The 21,915-nt window shown below is 42.0% G+C and overlaps 1 protein-coding gene across 4 annotated transcripts in view; it reads right to left on the bottom strand.

Annotated features, from left to right (window-relative positions):
• uba1 (ubiquitin-like modifier activating enzyme 1) overlaps window positions 1-21,915 on the bottom strand; it is a 381,394-nt gene that overhangs the window by 333,407 nt on the left and 26,072 nt on the right. For all 4 annotated transcript variants that reach the window (XM_069936574.1, XM_069936577.1, XM_069936576.1 and 1 more), the window contains one exon: window positions 11,326-11,432. In XM_069936574.1, coding sequence (XP_069792675.1) covers window positions 11,326-11,432 — 107 coding nt within the window. The remainder of the gene's footprint in view (window positions 1-11,325; window positions 11,433-21,915) is intronic.

The raw sequence follows: 21,915 nt of genomic DNA, 5'->3' as shown, positions 1-21,915 counted from the left end.
TAGGTGCCAGAGGTGCCTTAAAAACGGCCACTTTGTTGCAGTCTGTCACTCCAAAATGGCCACCGTCAAACACAGTGCTTCGTGTGAAGCCAAATTGCCACTCTCCATTTCAAACACTTCTTCCTCAGAGCTCTCATCCAATGAGAGCGAGGACTCCATCGCGTGGCTGCACCTGACGTTACGGGGCAGACGCCGAGCGCGAAAGGTACAACCCACCCTCGCCGCGATGACGTTCACCCTAACATCCGACCAGGCTCCAGCCCCAACCTCAACGCCTGCCACCGCCACCGACCAGGGACCTGCCGTAGCCGACCAGGGACCCGCTGTCGCTGCCGACCGGGGACACGCTGACGCTGCCGTCTGGGGACCTGCCACCGTTGACCGCTTCCCCGCTGACCGCCCCACCGCTGATGGCAAGCAGCGACCCCCAACACTTACCTTTGGCTGCAGGCAGCAACACCACTTCCCCGACACTTTTTTCAGGCCCCACCGTTTGTGTGACGTCATCATGCACACGTTATGTGATGTCATCACGCAGGTCTCCACTGTCTACATTACAAGTCTCTGCATCAATAACCCTTGACCAGGACTTCCCCCAACCCCTCACAAAAGCAATGGAACTGATTAAAGTGCATGGACACTATACCATTTACTTATTTGACTCGGGGTCAACTGGCAGATCTATTCGCCCGGACTTGGCCCATCGTTGCGGACTAGCTGTTCTCCCCACTACACAGAGAATTTCATTGGCGACCAGGTTGCTCTCGACTGGGGTAAAGGGGTACTGTGTGTCGACCCTGAAAGTCCAGGGCATCACGTTCACAAGCTTCAAACTATTAGTCCTTCCCCAATTGTGCACCCCTGCTCTGCTGGGACTGGATTTTCAGTGCCAATTTCAAACCATTTCCCTGCACTTTGGGGGGCCTCATGCTCCGCTCTATGTCTGAAACCACTCCACCCCAAGAACCTCCTGCCAGCGGCAGCCCGAGCCACCCGCCCCCACGCCTCGGGGCCTCACCTGTAGTCTCTCCACCCTCCGAGTTGCTCTGCCAGCAATTTTCGCAAATCTCACCCCTGGCTGGAAGCCTGTGGCCACCAAAAGCTGTCAATATAGTTCTGAACTCAGGAAATTTATCACAAATGAGGTGCGCAAACTGCTGGATTTTTTTTTTTAAATTTTTTTATTTTTCACACCATAAATCACATTAGCCATGATATACATTTTTTCTTTTTCACACATACACAGTGACTTTTTCTCCCCCCCACTCCCTCCTCCCAAGCCACCCCCCCACCCCCCCCCTCTCATCCATTTTAGGTATACAATCTAGGTTGCATTAAACCAGTCAGACAATGTTGTCATTCAACAAAAATGCACCAGAAATTCTACTGAGTCCATTCTTTTCTTTCCTTCTCCTTCCATCAACTTAGGTAATGATTGTCCCCGGTAGGTTTTCGCTATTGTATTTAATGTAAGGCTCCCATATTTGTTCGAATATTTCAATATTATTTCTTAAACTATATGTTATTTTTTCTAATGGAATACATTTATTCATTTCTATATACCATTGTTGTATTTTCAAATTATCTTCCAATTTCCAGGTTGACATAATACATTTTTTTGCTACGGCTAGGGCTATCTTAACAAATCTTTTTTGTGCATCCTCCAAATCAATTCCAAATTCTTTGTTTTTTATGTTACTTAGGAGAAAGATCTCTGGATTCTTTGGTATATTGTTTTCTGTTATTTTATTTAATATCTGATTGAGATCATCCCAAAATTTTTCTACTCTCTCACATGTCCAGATTGCATGAATTGTTGTTCCCATTTCTTTTTTACATCGAAAACATCTATCAGATACTGTTGGGTCCCATTTATTTAACTTTTGCGGTGTAATGTATAGTCTGTGTAACCAATTATATTGTATCATACGTAGCCTCGTATTTATTGTATTTCTCATCGTTCCAGAACATAATTTCTCCCATGTTTCCTTTTTTATCTTTATATTTAAATCTTGTTCCCATTTTTGTTTAGTTTTACCATTTGTTTCCTCATTCTCCTTTTCTTGCAGTTTAATATACATATTTGTTATAAATCTTTTGATTAACATTGTATCTGTAATCACATATTCAAGGTTACTTCCCTCTGGTAAACTCAAATTGCTTCCTAATTTATCCTTCAAGTAGGATCTCAGTTGGTAATATGCCAGCGCTGTATCTCCAGTTATATTGTACTTATCTCTCATTTGTTCAAAGGATAAGAATCTACTTCCTGAAAAACAATTTTCTATTCTTTTAATCCCTTTTTTTTCCCATTCTCTAAAGGAAAGGTTATCTATTATAAAAGGGAGTAGCTTATTTTGCGTCAATATTAGTTTTGGTAATTGATAATTTGTTTTATTTCTTTCTACATGAATCTTCTTCCAAATATTGAGCAGATGATGTAATACTGGAGAAGTTCTATGTTGTACCAATTTTTCGTCCCATTTATATAATATGTGTTCGGGTATCTTTTCCCCTATTTTATCTAATTCTAATCTCGTCCAGTCTGGTTTTTCCCTTGTTTGATAAAAATCTGATAGGTATCTTAATTGTGCGGCTCTATAATAATTTTTAAAGTTTGGCAATTGTAAGCCTCCTTGTTTATACCATTCTGTTAATTTATCTAGTGCTATCCTCGGTTTCCCCCCTCTCCATAAAAATTTCCTTATTATTTTCTTTAACTCTTTGAAGAATTTTTCTGTCAGTTGTATTGGCAATGCCTGAAATAAGTATAATATCCTTGAAAAATGTTCATTTTAATACAGTTTATCCTTCCTATCAGTGTTAGTGGTAGATCTTTCCAATGCTCTAAATCGTCCTGTAATTTTTTCATTAGTGGATTATAATTGAGTTTATATAATTGGCCTAGATTTTTGTTTATTTGTACACCTAGGTATCTTATTGCCTGCATTTGCCATCTGAATGGAGATTCCTTCTTAAATTTTGAGAAATCCGCATTATTCATAGGCATTGCTTCACTTTTATTTACGTTTATCTTGTAACCCGACACTTCTCCATATTCCTTCAATTTCTTATATAATTCTTTTATTGATAGTTCTGGTTCTGTTAAGTACACTATAACATCATCCGCAAATAGACTGATTTTATATTCCCTGTCTTTTATTTTTATTCCTTTTATATTATTATCTATTCTTATCAATTCTGCTAGTGGTTCTATAGCTAGCGCAAACAATAAAGGTGATAGTGGGCATCCCTGCCGCGTTGACCTGCTTAAGTTAAATTGCTTTGATAAATGTCCATTTACTGTCACTTTCGCTAACGGTCCCTTATATAATGCTTTAATCCAATTAATATACTTCTCCGGTAAACTGAATTTTTGCAATACTTTGAATAAATAATTCCATTCTACTCTGTCGAAGGCCTTCTCTGCGTCTAAAGCAACTGCTACTGCAGGTGCTTTATTTCCTTCTACTGCATGAATTAAGTTAATAAATTTACAAATATTGTCTGTTGTGCGTCTTTTTTTGATAAATCCAGTTTGGTCTAAATTTACCATTTTCGGTACCTGTTCTGCTAATCTGTTTGCTAATAGTTTAGCTATTATCTTATAGTCTGTGTTTAGCAAAGATATTGGTCTATATGACGCTGGTGAGAGTGGATCTTTCCCTTGTTTTAGTATTACTGTAATTATTGCTGTTTTACATGAATCTGGTAAGCTTTGTGTTTCATCAATCTGGTTGATTACATCCAGGAGGGGCGCTATTAATAAGTCTTTAAATGTTTTGTAGAATTCTATTGGAAATCCATCCTCTCCTGGTGTCTTATTATTTGGTAATTTTTTTATTATCTCTTGTATTTCTACTGTTCCAAATGGTTCTGTTAATTTATTTTGTTCCTCTATTTGTAGTTTTGGTAGTTCAATTTTAGTCAAAAATTCATCTATTTTCCCTTCTTTCCCTTCGTTTTCAGTTCGGTATAATTGTTCATAGAATTCTCTAAAGTTTTCCTTAATTTCTTTTGGATTATATGTAATTTGTTTGTCTTTTTTCCTTGATGCCAATACCATTTTCTTAGCTTGTTCTGTCTTAAGCTGCCATGCTAGGATTTTGTGCATTTTTTCACCTAGTTCATAATATTTCTGTTTTGTCTTCATTATATTCTTCTCTACCTTATATGTTTGTAATGTTTCATATTTTATTTTTTTATCCGTCAATTCTCTTCTTTTAGTTGTATCTTCCTTCATTGCTAATTTTTTTTCTATGTTTACTATTTCCCTTTCCAACTGCTCTGTTTCCTGATTATAGTCCTTCTTCATCTTGGTTACATAACTTATTATTTGCCCTCTAATGAATGCTTTCATTGCGTCCCATAGTATAAACTTATCTTCCACTGATTCCGTATTTACTTCAAAATACATTTTTAATTGTTTTTCAATAAATTCTCTAAAATCCTGTCTTTTAAGTAGCATGGGGTTTAATCTCCATCTATACATTCTTGGAGGGATGTCCTCTAGCTTTACTGTCAATATTAAGGGTGAATGGTCCGATAGTATTCTCGCTTTATATTCTGTTTTTCTTACTCTATCCTGCATACTAGCTGATAACAAAAATAGGTCTATTCTTGAGTATGTTTTATGTCTAGCCGAGTAGTATGAGTATTCCTTTTCTTTTGGGTTTTGTTTCCTCCATATATCCAAAAGTTTCATTTCTTGCATTGATTTAATTATAAATTTGGTTACTTTGTTCTTCCTGTTAATTTTTTTCCCCGTTTTATCCATATTTGGATCCAAATTCAGGTTGAAATCCCCTCCTATTAGTATGTTCCCTTGCGTATTAGCTACCTTCAAAAAGATATCTTGCATAAACTTTTGATCTTCTTCGTTAGGTGAATATACATTAAGTAGATTCTAAAACTCCGAATATATCTGACATTTTATCATAACATATCTCCCTGCTGGATCTATTATTTCCTCTTCTATTTTAAATGGCACATTTTTGCTAATTAATATAGCCACTCCTCTTGCTTTTGAATTATACGATGCTGCTGTTACATGTCCTACCCAATCTCTCTTTAATTTCTTGTGCTCCAATTCAGTTAAGTGTGTTTCTTGGACAAATGCTATATCAATTTTTTCCTTTTTCAGTAAATTTAGTAGTTTCTTCCTTTTAATTTGGTTATGTATTCCATTAATATTTAAAGTCATATAGTTCAGCGTAGCCATTTTATACTTTGTTTATCTTCTCTTTCTGTTTTTCCATCATTACCTTTCCTCCTTTTCTATTTCTGTTTTCTTATTTTCAACTCTTTATAAGACAACATTCCTACAACATCCAACATTTTCCTTATTCTCCTATTTATATCTTCTTTATCCCCAATCTCCCCTTCCCCTCCTGAGTTGTCCTTTATCCCTTGTCGGACAACCACATCTCCCCTCTCCATTTGGGTTTGCAAATCCACTCGCAAGCGTCAACTGATTTTGCAGTGACCGCTATTTCCCCCCACCCAGCCCCCCCCAGAAAAGATTTCACTTTTCATATGTAACAAATGTCACTCTTTTAATTCCCTCCTTATTCTCTCTATTCCATTACCTTCCCTTATTAATTCTTGTCTATACTATCTATATTTTCCTCTAAGTACAGATACATTCACCAATGCACATTGTATCTATTCACTCTTATACCTCTTTACCCACATACATATCAATCGTGATCATTTTTACTCTCATTACCCGTCTTCATCCCTCAGTCTATTTTTGTAATTGTTCTGCGAATTTTCGTGCTTCTTCTGGGTCCGAGAATAGTCTGTTTTGTTGTCCTGGAATAAATATTTTCAATACCGCTGGATGTTTTAGTATAAATTTATACCCTTTCTTCCATAAAATCGCCTTTGCTGTATTGAACTCTTTTCTCTTCTTTAGGAGTTCAAAACTTATATCTGGATAAATGAAGATTTTTTGCCCTTTATACTCCAGTGGTTTGTTGCCCTCTCTTACTTTTTCCATTGTCTTCTCCAGTACCTTTTCTCTTGTAGTATATCTTAGGAATTTTACTACAATAGATCTTGGTTTTTTTTGTGGTTGTGGTTTAGAGGCCAATGCTCTATGTGCCCTTTCTATTTCCAATTCTTGCTGTAGTTCTGGACATCCTAGGGTCTTAGGGATCCAATCTTTTATAAACTCCCTCATATTCTTGCCTTCTTCATCTTCCTTAAGGCCCACTATCTTTATGTTATTTCTTCTGTTATAATTTTCCATTATATCTATTTTTTGAGCTAACAGTTCTTGTGTCTCTATCGTTTTTTTATTAGATTCCTCCAATTTCTTTTTTAAGTCTTCTACCTCCATTTCTGCTGCTACTGCCCGCTCTTCCATCTTGTCCATTTTCTTTCCCATTTCTGTTAAGGTCATATCTATTTTATTCATTTTCTCTTCTGTGTTGTTTATTCTTTTTCTTAAATCATTAAATTCCTGTGTTTGCCATTCTTTAAATGACTCCATGTATCCTTTAATAAGAGAAAGTACCACCTTTATCTTGCCTTTCTCTTCTTCTTCTATTTCACTGTACTCTTCCTCTTCTTCTTCCTCTGGGTTGGCCATCTGTTGTTTCTTTGTTGCCCTTTTCTTCTCTTCTTTCTTGTTTCCATTGTCTTCTGTGGTCTCTTCTTGCTGCAGGTGTTCTGCAGCTGTCGTTGCCGGCTGTGGAGATCGACTCCCCAGCTGGTCCCCCCTCCCGTCGGTGTGTTTTTTTTCATGCGCGGTTGCGCACTTTTACTCGGCTCAGCGAGCCATTTTTGTAGTCCATTATCTACCGACCCGAGGGAGCGGGTGTTTCTCTCCACCGCGGGCCTCTTCGAACAGGTAAGGCCTTCACCTTCTTCCTCCGTTGTCTTCTCTTCCTCTCTTCTTACCGTTGCTTTCGATTTTTCTTTTTTTGTCGCCATCTTCTTTCTACCTTTATACTCACTTTTCTTTAACTTTTATTTCTGTGCCTTTGTGTTTTCCTTTGTTTTTCCCGACTTTTCTGGAGAGGGCTGGAGTTCACCGTCCGGCCACTACTCCATCACGTGACTCCTCCCCCGCAAACTGCTGGATGAGGGTATTATTGAACCTAGCTCGAGTCCATGGAGGGCCCAGGTAGTGATTGTTAAAAATGGGAGAAGCCGCGGATTGTGATTAACTATAGCCAGACTATCAACCGCTTCACGCTCCTGGATGCGTACCCCCTTCCAAGGATCACGGATGTGGTGAATCAGATCGCCCAATACCTTGTATTTTCCACCACTGACTTACGTTCAGCCTATCATCAGCTCCCGATCTTCCAAGAAGACCAACCTTTCACGGCCTTCAAAGCGAATGGGTGGCTGTATTAATTCCTCAGGGTACCCTTTGGGGTCACAAATGGCGTCGCGATCTTCTAGGGGGAAATGGACCGGATGGTGGACCAGAACAGGCTGACTGCGACTTTCCCATATCTGGACAATGTCACCATCTGCGGCCATGACACGGAGGATCATGATGCCAACATTGAGACTTTCAGACTGCAATTCGGCTGAACTTGACCTACAATTTCATCAAGTTTGTCTTCCGGACCACTCGGCTCGCAATTATGGGTTGTGTGGTGGAGAACAGGGTGGTCATGCTGGACCCTGACCGCATGCGTCCCCTCATGGACTTGCCCCCCCCCAAAGCCCAGAAGGCACTCAAATGCTGGCTAGGTTTTTTCTCTTACTATGCCCAATGGGTTCCACACTATGCAAACAAGGCACAGCCACTCATCAAGACCACCTCCTTCCCCCTGTCAATCGAAGCCAGAGTGGCCTTCAACCACATCAAATCGGACATCGCTGCTGCAAAGTTGCACGCCATCGACGAGTCCATACCATTCCAAGTCAAAAGCGATGCTTCTGACTTTGCACTGGCAGCCACTTTGAACCAGGCCGTCCGGTCGGTAGCCTTCTTCTCCAGAACCCTCCAGGGTCCTGAGAGCCGACACTCCTCTGTCGAGAAGGAGACCCAGGCCATAGTCGAGGCAGTACGTTGTTGGCGACACTACCTCACTGGCAGGCGCTTTAAGCTGCTGACCGACCAACGCGTGGTCTCCTTCATGTTTAGCAATACCCAGCGAGGTAAGATCAAGAATGACAAAATCACCAGGTGGAGAATCGAGCTCTCCACCTTTAATTATGACATACTGTATCGGCCAGGTAAACTCAACGATCCGCCAGATGTGCTCTCCAAGGGGACCTGCACCAACATGCAACTGGACAGGCTGCAGAAACTCCACGAGGAGCTCTGTCATCCAGGGGTCACTAGGTTCGCGCACTTTGTCAAATCTTGCAACCTGCCCTACACAGTCGAGGAGATTCGCTCCATGACCCGTGCCTGCCCAGTGTGCACTGAGTGCAAGCCCCACTTCTTCCATCCGGAGAACACCCACGTCATCAAAGTCACCTGCCCCTTTGAGCGTCTCAGCGTAGACTACCAACCGTAACACCTACATCCTTACAGCCATTGACGAGTACTCCTGCTTCCCGTTTGTTGTGCCCTGCTCCTACATGACTGCCTCCTCAGTTATAGAGGCCCTGCACAGCATCTTTGCCATCTTCGGGTACCCCAATTACATCCACAGTGACAGGGGGTCTTCGTTTATGAGCACGGAGCTGCGGCAGTACCTTCTGGAGCATGGTATTGCTTCAAGCAGGACCATTAGCTATAACCCACTCAGTAATGGGCAAGTTGAAAGAGAGAATGCCACCGTCTGGAAAGCGGTTGCACTTGCCCTCTGGTCCAAAGGTGTCCCCACTTCTCGCTGGCAGGATGTGCTCACTAGTGCCCTACACTCCATCCGCTCCCTCCTCTGCAACGCGACCACTGCCACCCCCCCATGAAAGAATGTTCTCTTTCCCGAGGAAAGGACTGGTCGACCTACTTGTGATATGCTTCAGTCTTTTAGTTAATAAAAGCCTTGGTTTGGATCAACAAGTCTTTGGTTCTTTCAACGCACATTACAATTCCTTAAAGTATGGGACAGACACGTTTTCCCCCTTTATTTGCCCCTGTGCTCCGCAGTTTTAAATTTGTTCTCAAACAATTCATTTGTGATTAAAGTGCACATTCCAGATTTATTAAAGTGCATTTGTGTACATTCTGGTTTGACCATGTAGAAATTACAGCACGTTTTAGACATAGCTCCGCATTTCAGGGCATCAGAGTATTTGAGACATAGCAGTGGTATGTATATTAAAGTAGTCATGTTTAGTACTTTGCTGTATATCCCTTGCATGCAAGGACTGCTTGAATTCTGTGATTCAGAGACATTACCAGGTGCTGAGTATCTTCTCTGGTGATGCTCTGCCAGGCCTCTACTGCAGCCACCTTCAGCTCCTGCTTGTTTCGGGGGCTTCTCCCCTTAAGTTTTCTCTTCAGCATCTGGAAGGCGTCTCATCTGGATTTAATCGGGTGACTGTCTTGGCTATTCAAGAATTTTCCAGTTTTTAGCTTTGAAAAATTCCTTTTGTTGCTTTCGCAGTGTTTGGGATCATTGCCTTGTTGTAGGATGAAGCACCGTCCAATGAGTTTGGAGGCATTTGCTCAAACCTCAGAATTCATTTTGCTACTGCCATCAGCAGTTATGTCGGCTTAGTACCTGTGGCAGCCCAGGCCATAACACCCCTACCATCATATTTCACTGATGAGGTGGTACATCTTGGATCTTGGGCAGTTCCTTTATGCCTCTAGACTTTGCTCTTGCCATCACTCTGATACAGGCTAATCTTGGTCTCATCTGTCCACAAGACCTTTTTCCAGAATTCCCCAGACCTTTAAATGCTTCTTGGCAAACTGAAATTTGGCCATCCTTTCTGTTGTAACTATTGGTTTGTATCTTGCAGTGTAGCCTTGTAGTTCTGTTCACAAAGTCTTCTGCAGACAGTCGTCATTGACATATCCATACCTGTCTTTTGAAGAGTGTTTCTGATCTGTCAGACTGGTGTTTGGGGATTTACTTAAATTATGATGAGAATTTCTGTTATCAGCAGTAGAGATCTTCCTTGGAATACCAGTCCCTTTGCGAAAACTGAAGGTTTTCTTCTTAATGAAGTTCCAATCTGTTGATTTTGGTAACCCCAAAGTTTGGGCAATGTCTCTTAAACTGTTTTATTCTTGTTTTTCAGCCTCATTACGGCTTTTTTCACTTTCATTGCCACAATTCTGGCCTTGTGTGGGAAAAATGGCAACTACAGACTCGAAAGGTGATCAAAAACTTAGAAGCAAGTCTAGCTCTCTTATACCTGCACCAATGAAGCAATGAGTCCTCACAAACATCTGTGAAGCCAAATGTCCCAAACATTATGGTGCCCTGAAATGGGGGAACCATGTATACAAAGTGCTGCAATTTCTACATGATCAAACCAAAATATACACAAATAACCTTGAATAAAATCTGGAATTTGCACTTTAATCACATGAGAATTGTTTGATTACAAATTTAAAACTGTGGAGCATAGGGGCCAATAAAAGAAAAAAAGTGTCTTTGTCCAAAATATTATTGAGGGCACAGTATATTCTGGAGCTATTATGCTGACTGGCAACATTTTGGCGGCATGGTGACTGTAGCGGTTATGCAATACTATTACATCATCAGCGACCTAGGGTTCGTGTGGTGATACAACCACTGGACTGTCAGTGACTGCTTCTGCCTGTCAGCACTCTTGCACTGCCTACTGCAGGGGGAAACCTACTGTACCAGGAGGGAGGTAACCTGGGAGACTGGCTCCACCTACTCTCTGCCATTCACTGGCCCCACATAAAGGCTCGCGCTGGCCCTTGGGCAGGAGCAGAGCACATGGAGCCAGAAAGGATACAGAACCTTGTGTGCAAGTTGTAAGCTAATTAACACCTGTAGTACAGCTTTTCGTTGTTTGTGCCTGTTTGTTCACAATGCAGCGCACCACCGTTGAAATCTGATGCTGTTTGTAAGGAGTTTGTACGTTTACCCTGAATTGCATGGGTTTCCTCTGGGTGCTCTGGTTTTTTCCCACCCTTCAAAACATACAGGGGTTGTAGGTCAATTGAGCAGCACGGTCTCATGGGCCGGAAGGGCTTAGTTACTGTACGTCTAAAAATTTGCTAGCTCGTTATAACAGTCCATTCTAATGAGCCCTCTGGTCATCAGTGGGAGCTTCTGGATAGTTGGTACTTCATGTACCACCTACTACCAAAACAGAAAATCAACTGTCCAAATCAGAGAACGGCGCAGAGATAATCCCCTCAGTCCTCAGTCGTCCCAAACGTTCCAGCCCTGCAGCAGATTGGGAGCAAGCTCTTACCCGAAAAGGCCTTTTGTATCTGCTACGATGAACTTGATGTTGTTCTGGTGACAAAACTGACCAATTTCGAGCTGTTCCTCCAGCATGGAGTTTGTCAACACGACCACCTGGGGAGAGAAACGATGGACAATCAGCACCTTGGTGCTCAGCGTGCGCCACTCAGCTGTTGCAGGATCGATTACATCAGAAGCACACACAGCTGGGACCGTCAGTGCGAATGGTACACCTTGTGTGTAACAAACGGCACTCTCGCCCAATGCTGAGACACTTAATCGACTCTCTCCAGCAATTCATGAAAATTCCATTAGACTCGACTCCAGGTCACGGAGGAGCTCTGAATCGGTCATTTAATCCTGGCAAGCTGTTATATGGTGTAACTTCCAGAGAGCTGCGATCTGGTGTAGACGCAACTATCAGGCACTCCTGTCTACTTTTTATCAATAGACAATAAGTGCTGGAGAAGGCCGATTGGCCCGTCGAGCCAGCACCACCATTTTTCATATCATGGGTGATCATTCACTATCAGTATTCCCTACCTTATCCCCATAACCCTTAACTCCCCTGCCCACAAGTCTTATCTAACTCCATTTTGAACATATCCAGCAAATTTGCCCCTACCACTCTCTGCGGCAAAGCATTCCACAGATCCACACTTCTCTGGGTAAAAAAAATTCTCCTCATCTCCATCCTAAAGGGCCTTCCCTGTATTCTTAAACTATGCCCTCTAGTCCTAGTCTCTCCCAACATTGGGAACATGTAATCCAAATTCACCCTGTCTAGTCCCTTGATAATCTTATATATCTCAACCATGTCTCCCCTCATCCTTCTAAACTCCACCGCATATAAGCCCAGTCTTTCTAACCTTTCAGCTTTATGTCAATCCTGCCATCCTGGGAACTAACCTTGTAAATTTGCACTGCACTCCCTCTATAACAAGTATGTTCTTCCTAAAATTTGGGGACCAGAGCTGGATGCAATATTCCAGGTGAAGTTTCACCAGGGCCCTGTACAACTGCAGGAGGGCACCCTTTTACCCTTCTAGTTCTCAACCAAAATGTTATATATTTTGCAGCTTTCCCTTTATTTTTTAAAACTCTTGTTAGGCTCAAAATGACTTAAAAGTGAGAAATCCAGAAAGAAAAAGTGGTTGCTAGCCAAACAATAGAGACTATTTCTACCCTGCGAGATTAACAGACTTTTGCCTATTAGAAGTCAAATCCTGGCAAGCGTGAGGTGTTGCACTTTGGGAAGTCAATGAGGGGGTAGAATGCACTGCCTCGACAGTGGTACAAGAAGGAATGTTGATGAACAGAGGGACACTGGATTTCATCCAGAGATCTCTGAAAGCGGAAAAATATCGATGCTCCTTCACCGTTGCTGGGACCAAATCCTGGAGCCGTGCCCTACACCCCCCCCCCCCCCCGCCACCCACAGAATTGTGGATTCCGCACAAACTTCAAGAACTGTAGCAGTTCAAGAAGGCAGCTCCCCGCCACCATCTCAGGGGGCAGTTAGATGATGGACAATTAAATGTTGGCACATCCTGTGAATGAAGGGGAGATGGGGTGAAGAAGGCAGGTGGCGTGCTCATCTTCAATAGATTGGGGTAGAGAATACAGCTGCTCCTCTACTTCTGATGGTCCGATGTATGATTTTTCGTGGTTATGATGGTTCGAATCTGTACTTTCAATTTCAAATTCCGATCTGTTTCTGCCCTTGTGGTTATGCGGTCCACTGCTCTCTTGCAGTGCTGAGTGGTGGCAGCATCGCACGAAAGTATCATACAGCAATGCTGGCTCAACCGCGCTCACAGTCTCTGGAGCAATCCCGCGAATGAGTGAAATTGATGACCCTGCCACTTTAGCACCCTCACCATCCAGCAATTAATTTTAGTTCAATGCTTCAAACATTCTTCTTGCCCAGGGTGGCTGCTTTCAACTGTGTACATTAATGGTTTTTTTCAGCGTGGAAGGAATAAAGGTATTCAAAATTTAATCATTAAAAAATGCTAGGTGCTGTATTCTTCTTTGACTAACGATGGATTTACTGGAACATAACCCCATCAGAAGTTGAGGAGCACCTGACTAAAAATCTGGATGTTATGCTGTCACTTCAACCAAACACCGGTTGGGCCAGTCTTGGGAGTACCTGTGGTCACCACACTGCAGCAAGGATGATATTGTGCAGAGGAGATTCAGTTGGACATTGCCCAGATTGGAGGACTTTAGTTACAGGGAGAGATTGGATCAGCTGGAGAAGGAGGCTGAGAGGGGAGTCAGTCAGGGCTCCCACCAAAACACCATTAAAAGGGGCTGCAGTAAATTCATCTCCCAAAAATTTTAGAGAACAAAAACTGTGTTAAATGCATCTTCTGACATTAAGGCTCAGTGGATTTTTACAGTACATGAACATTTCTACTATCCAGTAATTAGTCATGGTTCTTCACAGTTGCATGGCCTAATCTGAATCCAAACCTCACTGGCATGGGATTTGTTCCATTAGTACATGTTATTTTTGTACTCCCCTTAACTGCTCATTCCAACATGATTAAGATTGAATTTTCAGCTGATTTTAAGTGCATTCAGAACTACAACAGAAGTCCGCACCTTCGCCGGGCTGTGTGGGGTTCTAAATGTGAACGTTACTTGGATCTGGCCTGAGTTAAAACTCAGGATCACAATAGCTCATGCGGTGTGGAAGACTGGCCTCAGTTTTAAAATCAAAAGATCCAAGACCCAAAATATTCAGTTTTTTCCCCCATCTCCACAGATGTTGCCTAACCTGCTGAGCATTTCAGACATTTTCTACTTTCTTTCAGATTTCCAGCAGCTGCAGTATTTTTCCCCCTCATCTTTAAAATCCCTTTCAAACCCACCCCCACCCATGATCCCCCTTCTCCACTGCTGAGATCCTCTGAGATATTCCTGTTCCTCCAATTCCAGCCACTTGTCCATCCTCGTCCCTGACCTACATCACCACTGTCAAGATACAAAAATTGCACCCCACCCGAAACCTCTGCCCTCTTCCCCTCCATTTATAGTGTCTTTGACAGCAGCTCCGAACAGCTTATCCACCCAATGTCTCAACTAGGGGTTTGGAGACTATTTTATTTTGCAACACTCAGTGGGTCACACAGTGTCCTTTATATAGCAAAGGTAAAAATACATAACCAACGACAAGTCTGAGGAAGTTCTCCTTTGCTCTCCAAACTCCATCTCTGTTCCCCATCTGTAATCCCTGCTGCTCCACGATCTATACTCACCCAGACTCAATTCCCTCAGCCACGTTGCCCTCCTGGCTACTGCCTCTGCCGCCATCTTGTGTCTCTTGGTTTCAGGCTCCAATTCCAAGCCTCGCAGTTTGGCCCCCGTCAGGCTCTCAGATACCTACTACACAGCACTGACTGCTGCTCTCTCCATGTATAGGCCTCAAGCTTGAAACATTAGTTAAGTTTTTTTTTTACCTTTGCTGGATAAAGGAAACTGTTGAGTTTCTTCAGCATTGTGTGTTTTTACTTCAACCACGGCATCTGCAGAGTTTTGTGATTTTACTTATTTTGTAACTCTGACGGTCAGCGGAAGAGGACAGTTGCTGCGCTGTTCGAGTCAGAGCAAGGCAGCATGGGATCAGACCCTTTGGCCCAACTCATCTTGGCAGACCAAGTTGCCCATTTGAGCACATCCTATTTGCCTGAAATTAGCCCATATCCCTCTAAAACTTTCCTTTTCGTGCCATTCTAAATGCCTTTTAAACATAACCATTGCCCCTGCCTCCACCACATCTTCCGGCAACTCGATCCATAGTCCCATCACCTTCAGTGCAGAAAGGTTATCCCTCAGGTCCTTTTTAAAGCCTTCCCCTTTCACTTGTATCTCTGGCCTCTAGTTTAAGATTCTTTTACCCTGGGGGTGGGGGAGGGGTGGGGAAAGAAGCCAAAGATTATTTACCTTATCTATGCCCTTCATGATTTTATATCTAGGTAGTCCTCAACTTACAGTGGGTTACGTTCTGGCACTCCCAGCACAAGTTGAAATAGTCCTGTCGAAAAAGGGCAGTGGTAACGGTGTGGGGACCGAAATGGGGCTGTGGGGAGAGTGGAGTAGTGGGATCAGTGTGGGGACTGACACAGGACTGTGGGGAGAGAGTGGGGACCAACACGGGGCTGTAGGGAGAGAGCAGGGCAGTGGGATCAGTGTGGGGACCTACACGAGGCTGTGGGGAGAGAGCAGGGAAGTGGGATCAGTGTGGGGACCGGCACGGGGCAGTGGAGAGAGAGCAGGGCAGTGGGATCAGTGTGGGGACCTACACGGGGCTGTGGGGAGAGAGCAGGGAAGTGGGATCAGTGTGGGGACCGGCACGGGGCAGTGGGGAGAGAGCAGGGCAGTGGGATCAGTGTGGGGACCTACACGGGGCTGTGGGGAGAGAGCAGGGAAGTGCGATCAGTGTGTGGACCTACACGGGGCTGTGGGGAGAGAGCAGGGCAGTGGGATCAGTGCAGGGACCGGCACGGGGCAGTGGGGAGAGAGCAGGGCAGTGGGATCAGTGTAGGGACCTACACGGGGCTGTGGGGAGAGAGCAGGGAAGTGGGATCAGTGTGGGGACCGGCACGGGGCAGTGGGGAGAGAGCAGGGAAGTGGGATCAGTGTGGGGACTGGCACGGGGCAGTGGGGAGAGAGCAGGGCAGTGGGATCAGTGTGGGGACCTACACGGGGCTGTGGGGAGAGAGCAGGGAAGTGGGATCAGTGTGGGGACCGGCACGGGGCAGTGGGGAGAGAGCAGGGCAGTGGGATCAGTGTGGGGACTGACACGGGGCTGTGTGGAGTGAACAGGGCAGTGGAATCAATGTGGGGGCTGACACAGGGCTGTCAGGAAGACACTGAATATCATAGCCTAGCTAAAATTCAAAGTACTGTATGGATTCAAACCATCGTAACTTCAAAAAATCATGTCTGACCATCGTAAGTTGGGACTATCTGAACATCAATAAGGTCACCGCTCAGCCTCCCATTCTCCAAGGAAAAGGCCCTTCCTCTTAACTCAAGCCCAGTGGTCTTGTGAAGTTAAACAGGAAAGTCTATCATTGTAATGCTGGAGAAACTCGGCAGGTAAGGTGACATCTAAAGGTAACCAGTGTTTAGGTTCTCTGAACTCTCCGAATAGAGAGAGAAAGGAAGGAGAGCTGGAGAAAAGGAAACAGAGGGATAGAGAAATAGAGGGATTTGGGGAGAGGTTTAACAGAAACTGGACGTCCATGCTCAAGCTGACTGGTTGGAGAATAGCCAAATGCTGTTCCTCTAATTTGAGGGCAGCCTTGGTGTGGCAGTGCATGAGATCATGGAGTGACATTTCAGTGTGCCATTGGTGTGTGAAATTTAAATGGTTGACAACTGAGAGGTCCCTGTTATTGCAGCAGAAAGTGCTCAACGAAACTATCTCCCAGTCTGTGTTCAGCCTCTCAGAGGTAGAGAAGATCACAACTGGAGCACCGGATACAGTAGATGACCTCTGCAGATTCACAAGCGAAATGTTGCTTCACTTGGAAGGACTCTTTGGGGCCCCGAATATTGTTGAGGTGTGGGCACGAGTGGAGCATCTCCTGTGGACACAAGGGCATGTACCCAGAGGGTGATTAGTCAGGAGGGACGAGCGGACGATAGAATCATGGAAGGAGCTGTCTCTGGAAAGCAGAGAGCAGAGGGAAGGGGAAAATGTGTCCGGTGGTGGGATCACGGTGTAGATGGCGGAAGTTGAGGAGGATAATATGATGGATATGGAGGCTGGTGGGACAGTAGGCGAGGACAAGGGGAATCCTGTCCTTGTTGAGTCTCGGGATGGGGGGGTGGGGCGGCATGGCAGATGCACAGGAAATGGAGGAGTTGCGATTGAGAGCTCGGCTGATGGTAGTAGAGGGGAAGCCACACTTCTTTTGAAGGAGGACATCTTGGAATAACATCAACCCCAGTTTTTGTGAACCTCACCCCCACCATCTTTTTCCCTATCCCCACCCGCCCCTCTTAATTCAGAGAGCTACCTCCTCCCCTATCATCTCAGCTTTTACCCTCCCAACTATATCCACTTATGATCTATCTATTAGCCTGAACTCCTCCTCCTGCCCCTTCCAATGACCTCTCCTCTTGCCACCTTTTTATTCAGGGCATCTGCCTGCTTTTTGTTCATACTTCAGTGAAGGGCTCAGGCTGGAAACGTTGGTTATCCTTTACTTTTGTGACCTGCTGAGTTTCTCCAGTACTTTTGTGTATTCCACAACATTCTTATGGATCTTTTTTGCACCTCTTCTAGTTCTGTAACATCCTTCCTACAGCAAGTTGACCAGAACAGCACACAGTATTCCAAATGTGGCCTTACACATATTTTGTCCAATTGCAACATTTTAATATTTTTAAAAAATTTAGACAAACAGCAAGGTAACAGGCCATTTTGTCCGAGCCCGTACCGCCCAATTAACCTGCACCCCAGTACGTTTTTAAACAGTGGTAGGAAAACTGAGCTTCCCCAGGGAAAAACCATGCAGACACATGGAGAATGTACAAACTACTTACAGACAGTGCGGGATTTGAAACCCGATCGCTGGCATTGTAAAGGCGTTGCGCTAACCGCTACGCCAACTGTACCCCCCTAACCTTGAATGCCCCAGCTGAAGAAGGCAAATGTGACAAACTTCACCACCCCATTGAATCACGTCCCCTGTGACTTCCAGTGAAATGTTCCAGAAGATTTTAGCTCATTAAAATTGCCGCTGATAAAGGAATGAACAATGTGAGAAAAGATCGAAAATTATCCTTTTTTAAAAAAAAATTTGTCTATAGGATGCCAGCATTTATCATCTATCCCAACACAGTTACAGCGTCAGCAAACGGGGGCTCAAATCCTGCTCTGTCTGTAAGGAGATGTATGCTCTTCCTGTGTCTGCGTGGGTTTCCTCCGGGGACTGCCGTTTCCTCCCACCATTCAAAACGCACGGGGCTGTAGGTTAATTGGGTGGCATGGGCTTGTGGGCTGGAAGAGCCTGTTACTGTGCTGTATATCTAAAAATTAAAATTAAAAATTGAGGATGAAGTAGTAGAGTATTGGAGCATCTGTGGGTCAGACCAGGGAAGGACAGTGGATTTCCTTCTCTAGATGGAGGAAATTTGCGGACAAGACAGACCATAAGACAGACATAGGAGCAGAATCAGGCCATTCAGCCCATTAAATCCACCCCACCATTCCATCGTAGCTGATTTACTGTCCTTTTCAAACCCATTCTCTTGCCTTCTCCCCATTATCCTCGATTCCCTTCTTTCCTATCAGACGGACCATGCAACCGGATTCCAACTTTTTTTTTTATTTTTAATTTTTCACACCATAAACCACACTGATCAAGATACATACATTTTCCTTTTCAAATATATACAGTGTCATTTTCTCCCCCCCTCCCTCCTCCCATCCCACCCTCCCTACCTCCCCCCCCCCATTTATTTAAAGTACAAAATCTAAGACACATTAAACCAGTCAAACAATGTTGTCATTCAATAAAAATAAACAAGAAATTCCACTGAGTCAATTCTTTTCATTTCCTTCTCCTTTCATTAATTTAGGTGGTAGATGTCCCCGGTAGGTTTTCTCTATTGTGTTTCATGTATGGTTCCCATATTTGTTCAAATATTTCAATATTATTTCTTAAATTATATGTTATTTTTTCTAATGGAATACATTCATTTCTACATACCATTGTTGTATTCTCAAATTATCTTCCAATTTCCAGGTTGACATAATACATTTTTTTTGCTACGGCCGAGCTATCTTAACAAATCTTTTTTTGTGCACCATCCAAATCAAGTCCAAATTCTTTATTTTTTATGTTACTTAGGAGGAAGATCTCTGGGTTTTTTGGTATATTGTTTTCTGTAATTTTATTTAATATCTGGTTTAGATCTTCCCAAAATTTTTCTACTTTCTCACATGTCCAGATTGCATGAATTGTTGTTCCTATTTCTTTTTTACAACGAAAACATCTGTCAGATACTGTTGGGTCCCATTTATTTAACTTTTGAGGTGTAATGTATAGCCTGTGTATCCAGTTATATTGTATCATACGTAACCTCATATTTATTGTATTTCTCATCGTTCCAGAGCATAACTTCTCCCATGTTTCCTTCTTTATCTTTATATTTTTGTTTAGTTTTACCATTTGTTTCCGCATTCTCCTTTTCTTGCAGTTTAATATACATATTTGTTATAAATCTTTTGATTGTCATTGTATCTGTTATCACATATTCAAAGTTACTTCCCTCTGGTAACCTCAGACTACTTCTTAATTTGTCCTTCAAGTAGGATCTCAATTGGTAATATGCCAACACTGTATCTTGAGTTATATTATATTTATCCTTCATTTGTTCAAAGGATAATAATCTATTTCCTGAAAAACAATTTTCTATTCTTTTGATCCCTTTTTTCTCCCATTCTCTAAAGGAAAGGTTATCTATTATAAAAGGGAGTAACTGATTTTGCGTCATTATTAGTTTTGGTAATTGGTAATTTGTTTTATTCCTTTCTACATGAATCTTCTTCCAAATATTGAGCAGATGATGTAATACTGGAGAACTCCTACGTTGTACCAATTTTTCATCCCATTTATATAATATGTGTTCAGGTATCTTTTCCCCTATTTTATCTAGTTCTAATCTAGTCCATTCTGGCTTTTCCCTTGTTTGATAAAAATCTGATAGGTATCTTAATTGTGCGGCTCTATAATAATTTTTAAAGTTTGGCAATTGTAAGCCTCCTTGTTTATACTATTCTGTTAATTTATCTAGTGCTATCCTCGGTTTCCCCCCTTTCCATAAAAATTTCCTTATAATTTTCTTTAACTCCTTGAAGAATTTCTCTGTCAAGTGTATTGGCAATGCCTGAAATAGGTATAGTATCCTTGGGAAAATGTTCATTTTAATACAGTTTATCCTTCCTATTAGTATTAGTGGTAAATCTTTCCAATGTTCTAAATCACCCTCTAATTTTTTCATTAGTGGATAATAATTGAGTTTATATAGATGGCCGAGATTTTTATTTATTTGTATACCTAGGTATCTTATTGCTTGCATTTGCCATCTGAATGGTGATTCCTTCTTAAATTTTGAGAAATCCGCATTATTCATTGGCATTGCTTCACTTTTATTTACGTTAATCTTGTAACCCGACACTTCTCCATATTCCTTAAATTTCTTATATAATTCTTTTATTGATAGTTCTGGTTCTGTTAAGTATACTATAACATCGTCCGCAAATAAACTGATTTTATATTCCTTGTCTTTTATTTTTATCCCTTTTATATTATTTTCTGTTCTTATCAATTCTGTTAGTGGTTCTATAGCTAACGCGAACAATAAGGGTGATAGTGGGTAACCCTGCCTTGTTGATCTGCTTAAATTAAATTGCTTTGATATATATCCATTTACTGTCACTTTCGCCAATGGCCCCTTATATAATGCTTTAATCCAATTAATACACTTCACTGGTAAACTGAATTTTTGCAATACTTTGAATAAATAATTCCATTCTACTCTGTCAAAGGCCTTCTCTGCGTCTAAAGCAACTGCTACTGTTGGCACTTTACTCCCTTCTACTGCATGAATTAAGTTAATAAATTTACAAATATAGTCTGTTGTCCGTCTTTTTTTAATAAATCCAGTTTAGTCTAGATTTACCATTTTAGGTACATAATCTGCTAATCTGTTTGCTAATAGTTTAGCTATTATCTTATAATCTGTGTTAAGTAATGATATTGGTCTATATGACGCTGGTGCGAGTGGATCTTTCCCTTGCTTTGGTATTACTGTAATTATTGCAGTTTTACATGAATCTGGTAAGCTTTGTGTTTTGTCAATCTGGTTGAATACTTCCAGGAGGGGAGGAATTAATAAATCTTTAAATATTTTATAGAATTCTATTGGGAATCCATCCTCTCCTGGTGTTTTATTATTTGGTATATTTTTTATAATCTCTTGTATTTCTACTATTTCAAATGGCTCTGTTAATTTATTTTGTTCCTCTATTTGTAATTTTGGTAGTTCAATTTTAGTTAAAAATTCATCTATTTTGCCTTCTTTCCCTTCGTTTTCAGTTTGGTATAATTGTTCATAGAATTCTCTAAAGTTTTCATTAATCTCCGTTGGATTATATGTGATTTGTTTGTCTTTTTTCCTTGATGCCAATACCATTTTCTTAGCTTGTTCTGTCTTAAGCTGCCATGCTAGAATTTTATGCGTTTTTTCCCCTAGTTCATAATATTTCTGTTTTGTCTTCATTATGTTCTTCTCCGCCTTATATGTTTGTAGTGTTTCATATTTTATTTTTTTATCTGCCAATTCTCTTCTTTTAGTTGTATCTTCCTTCATTGGTAATTCTTTTTCTATATTTACTATTTCCCTTTCCAACTGCTCTGTTTCCTGACTGTAGTCCTTCTTCATCTTGGTTACATAACTTATTATTTGCCCTCTAATGAACGCTTTCATTGCATCCAATAGTATAAACTTATCTTTCACTGATTCTGTATTTATTTCAAAGTACATTTTAATTTGTCTTTCAATTAAT

This window comes from Narcine bancroftii, chromosome 5, assembly GCF_036971445.1.
Source record: "Narcine bancroftii isolate sNarBan1 chromosome 5, sNarBan1.hap1, whole genome shotgun sequence".
NCBI classification, from domain to species: Eukaryota; Metazoa; Chordata; class Chondrichthyes; order Torpediniformes; family Narcinidae; genus Narcine; species Narcine bancroftii.
This window is presented reverse-complemented; position numbering and strand designations above follow the sequence as displayed.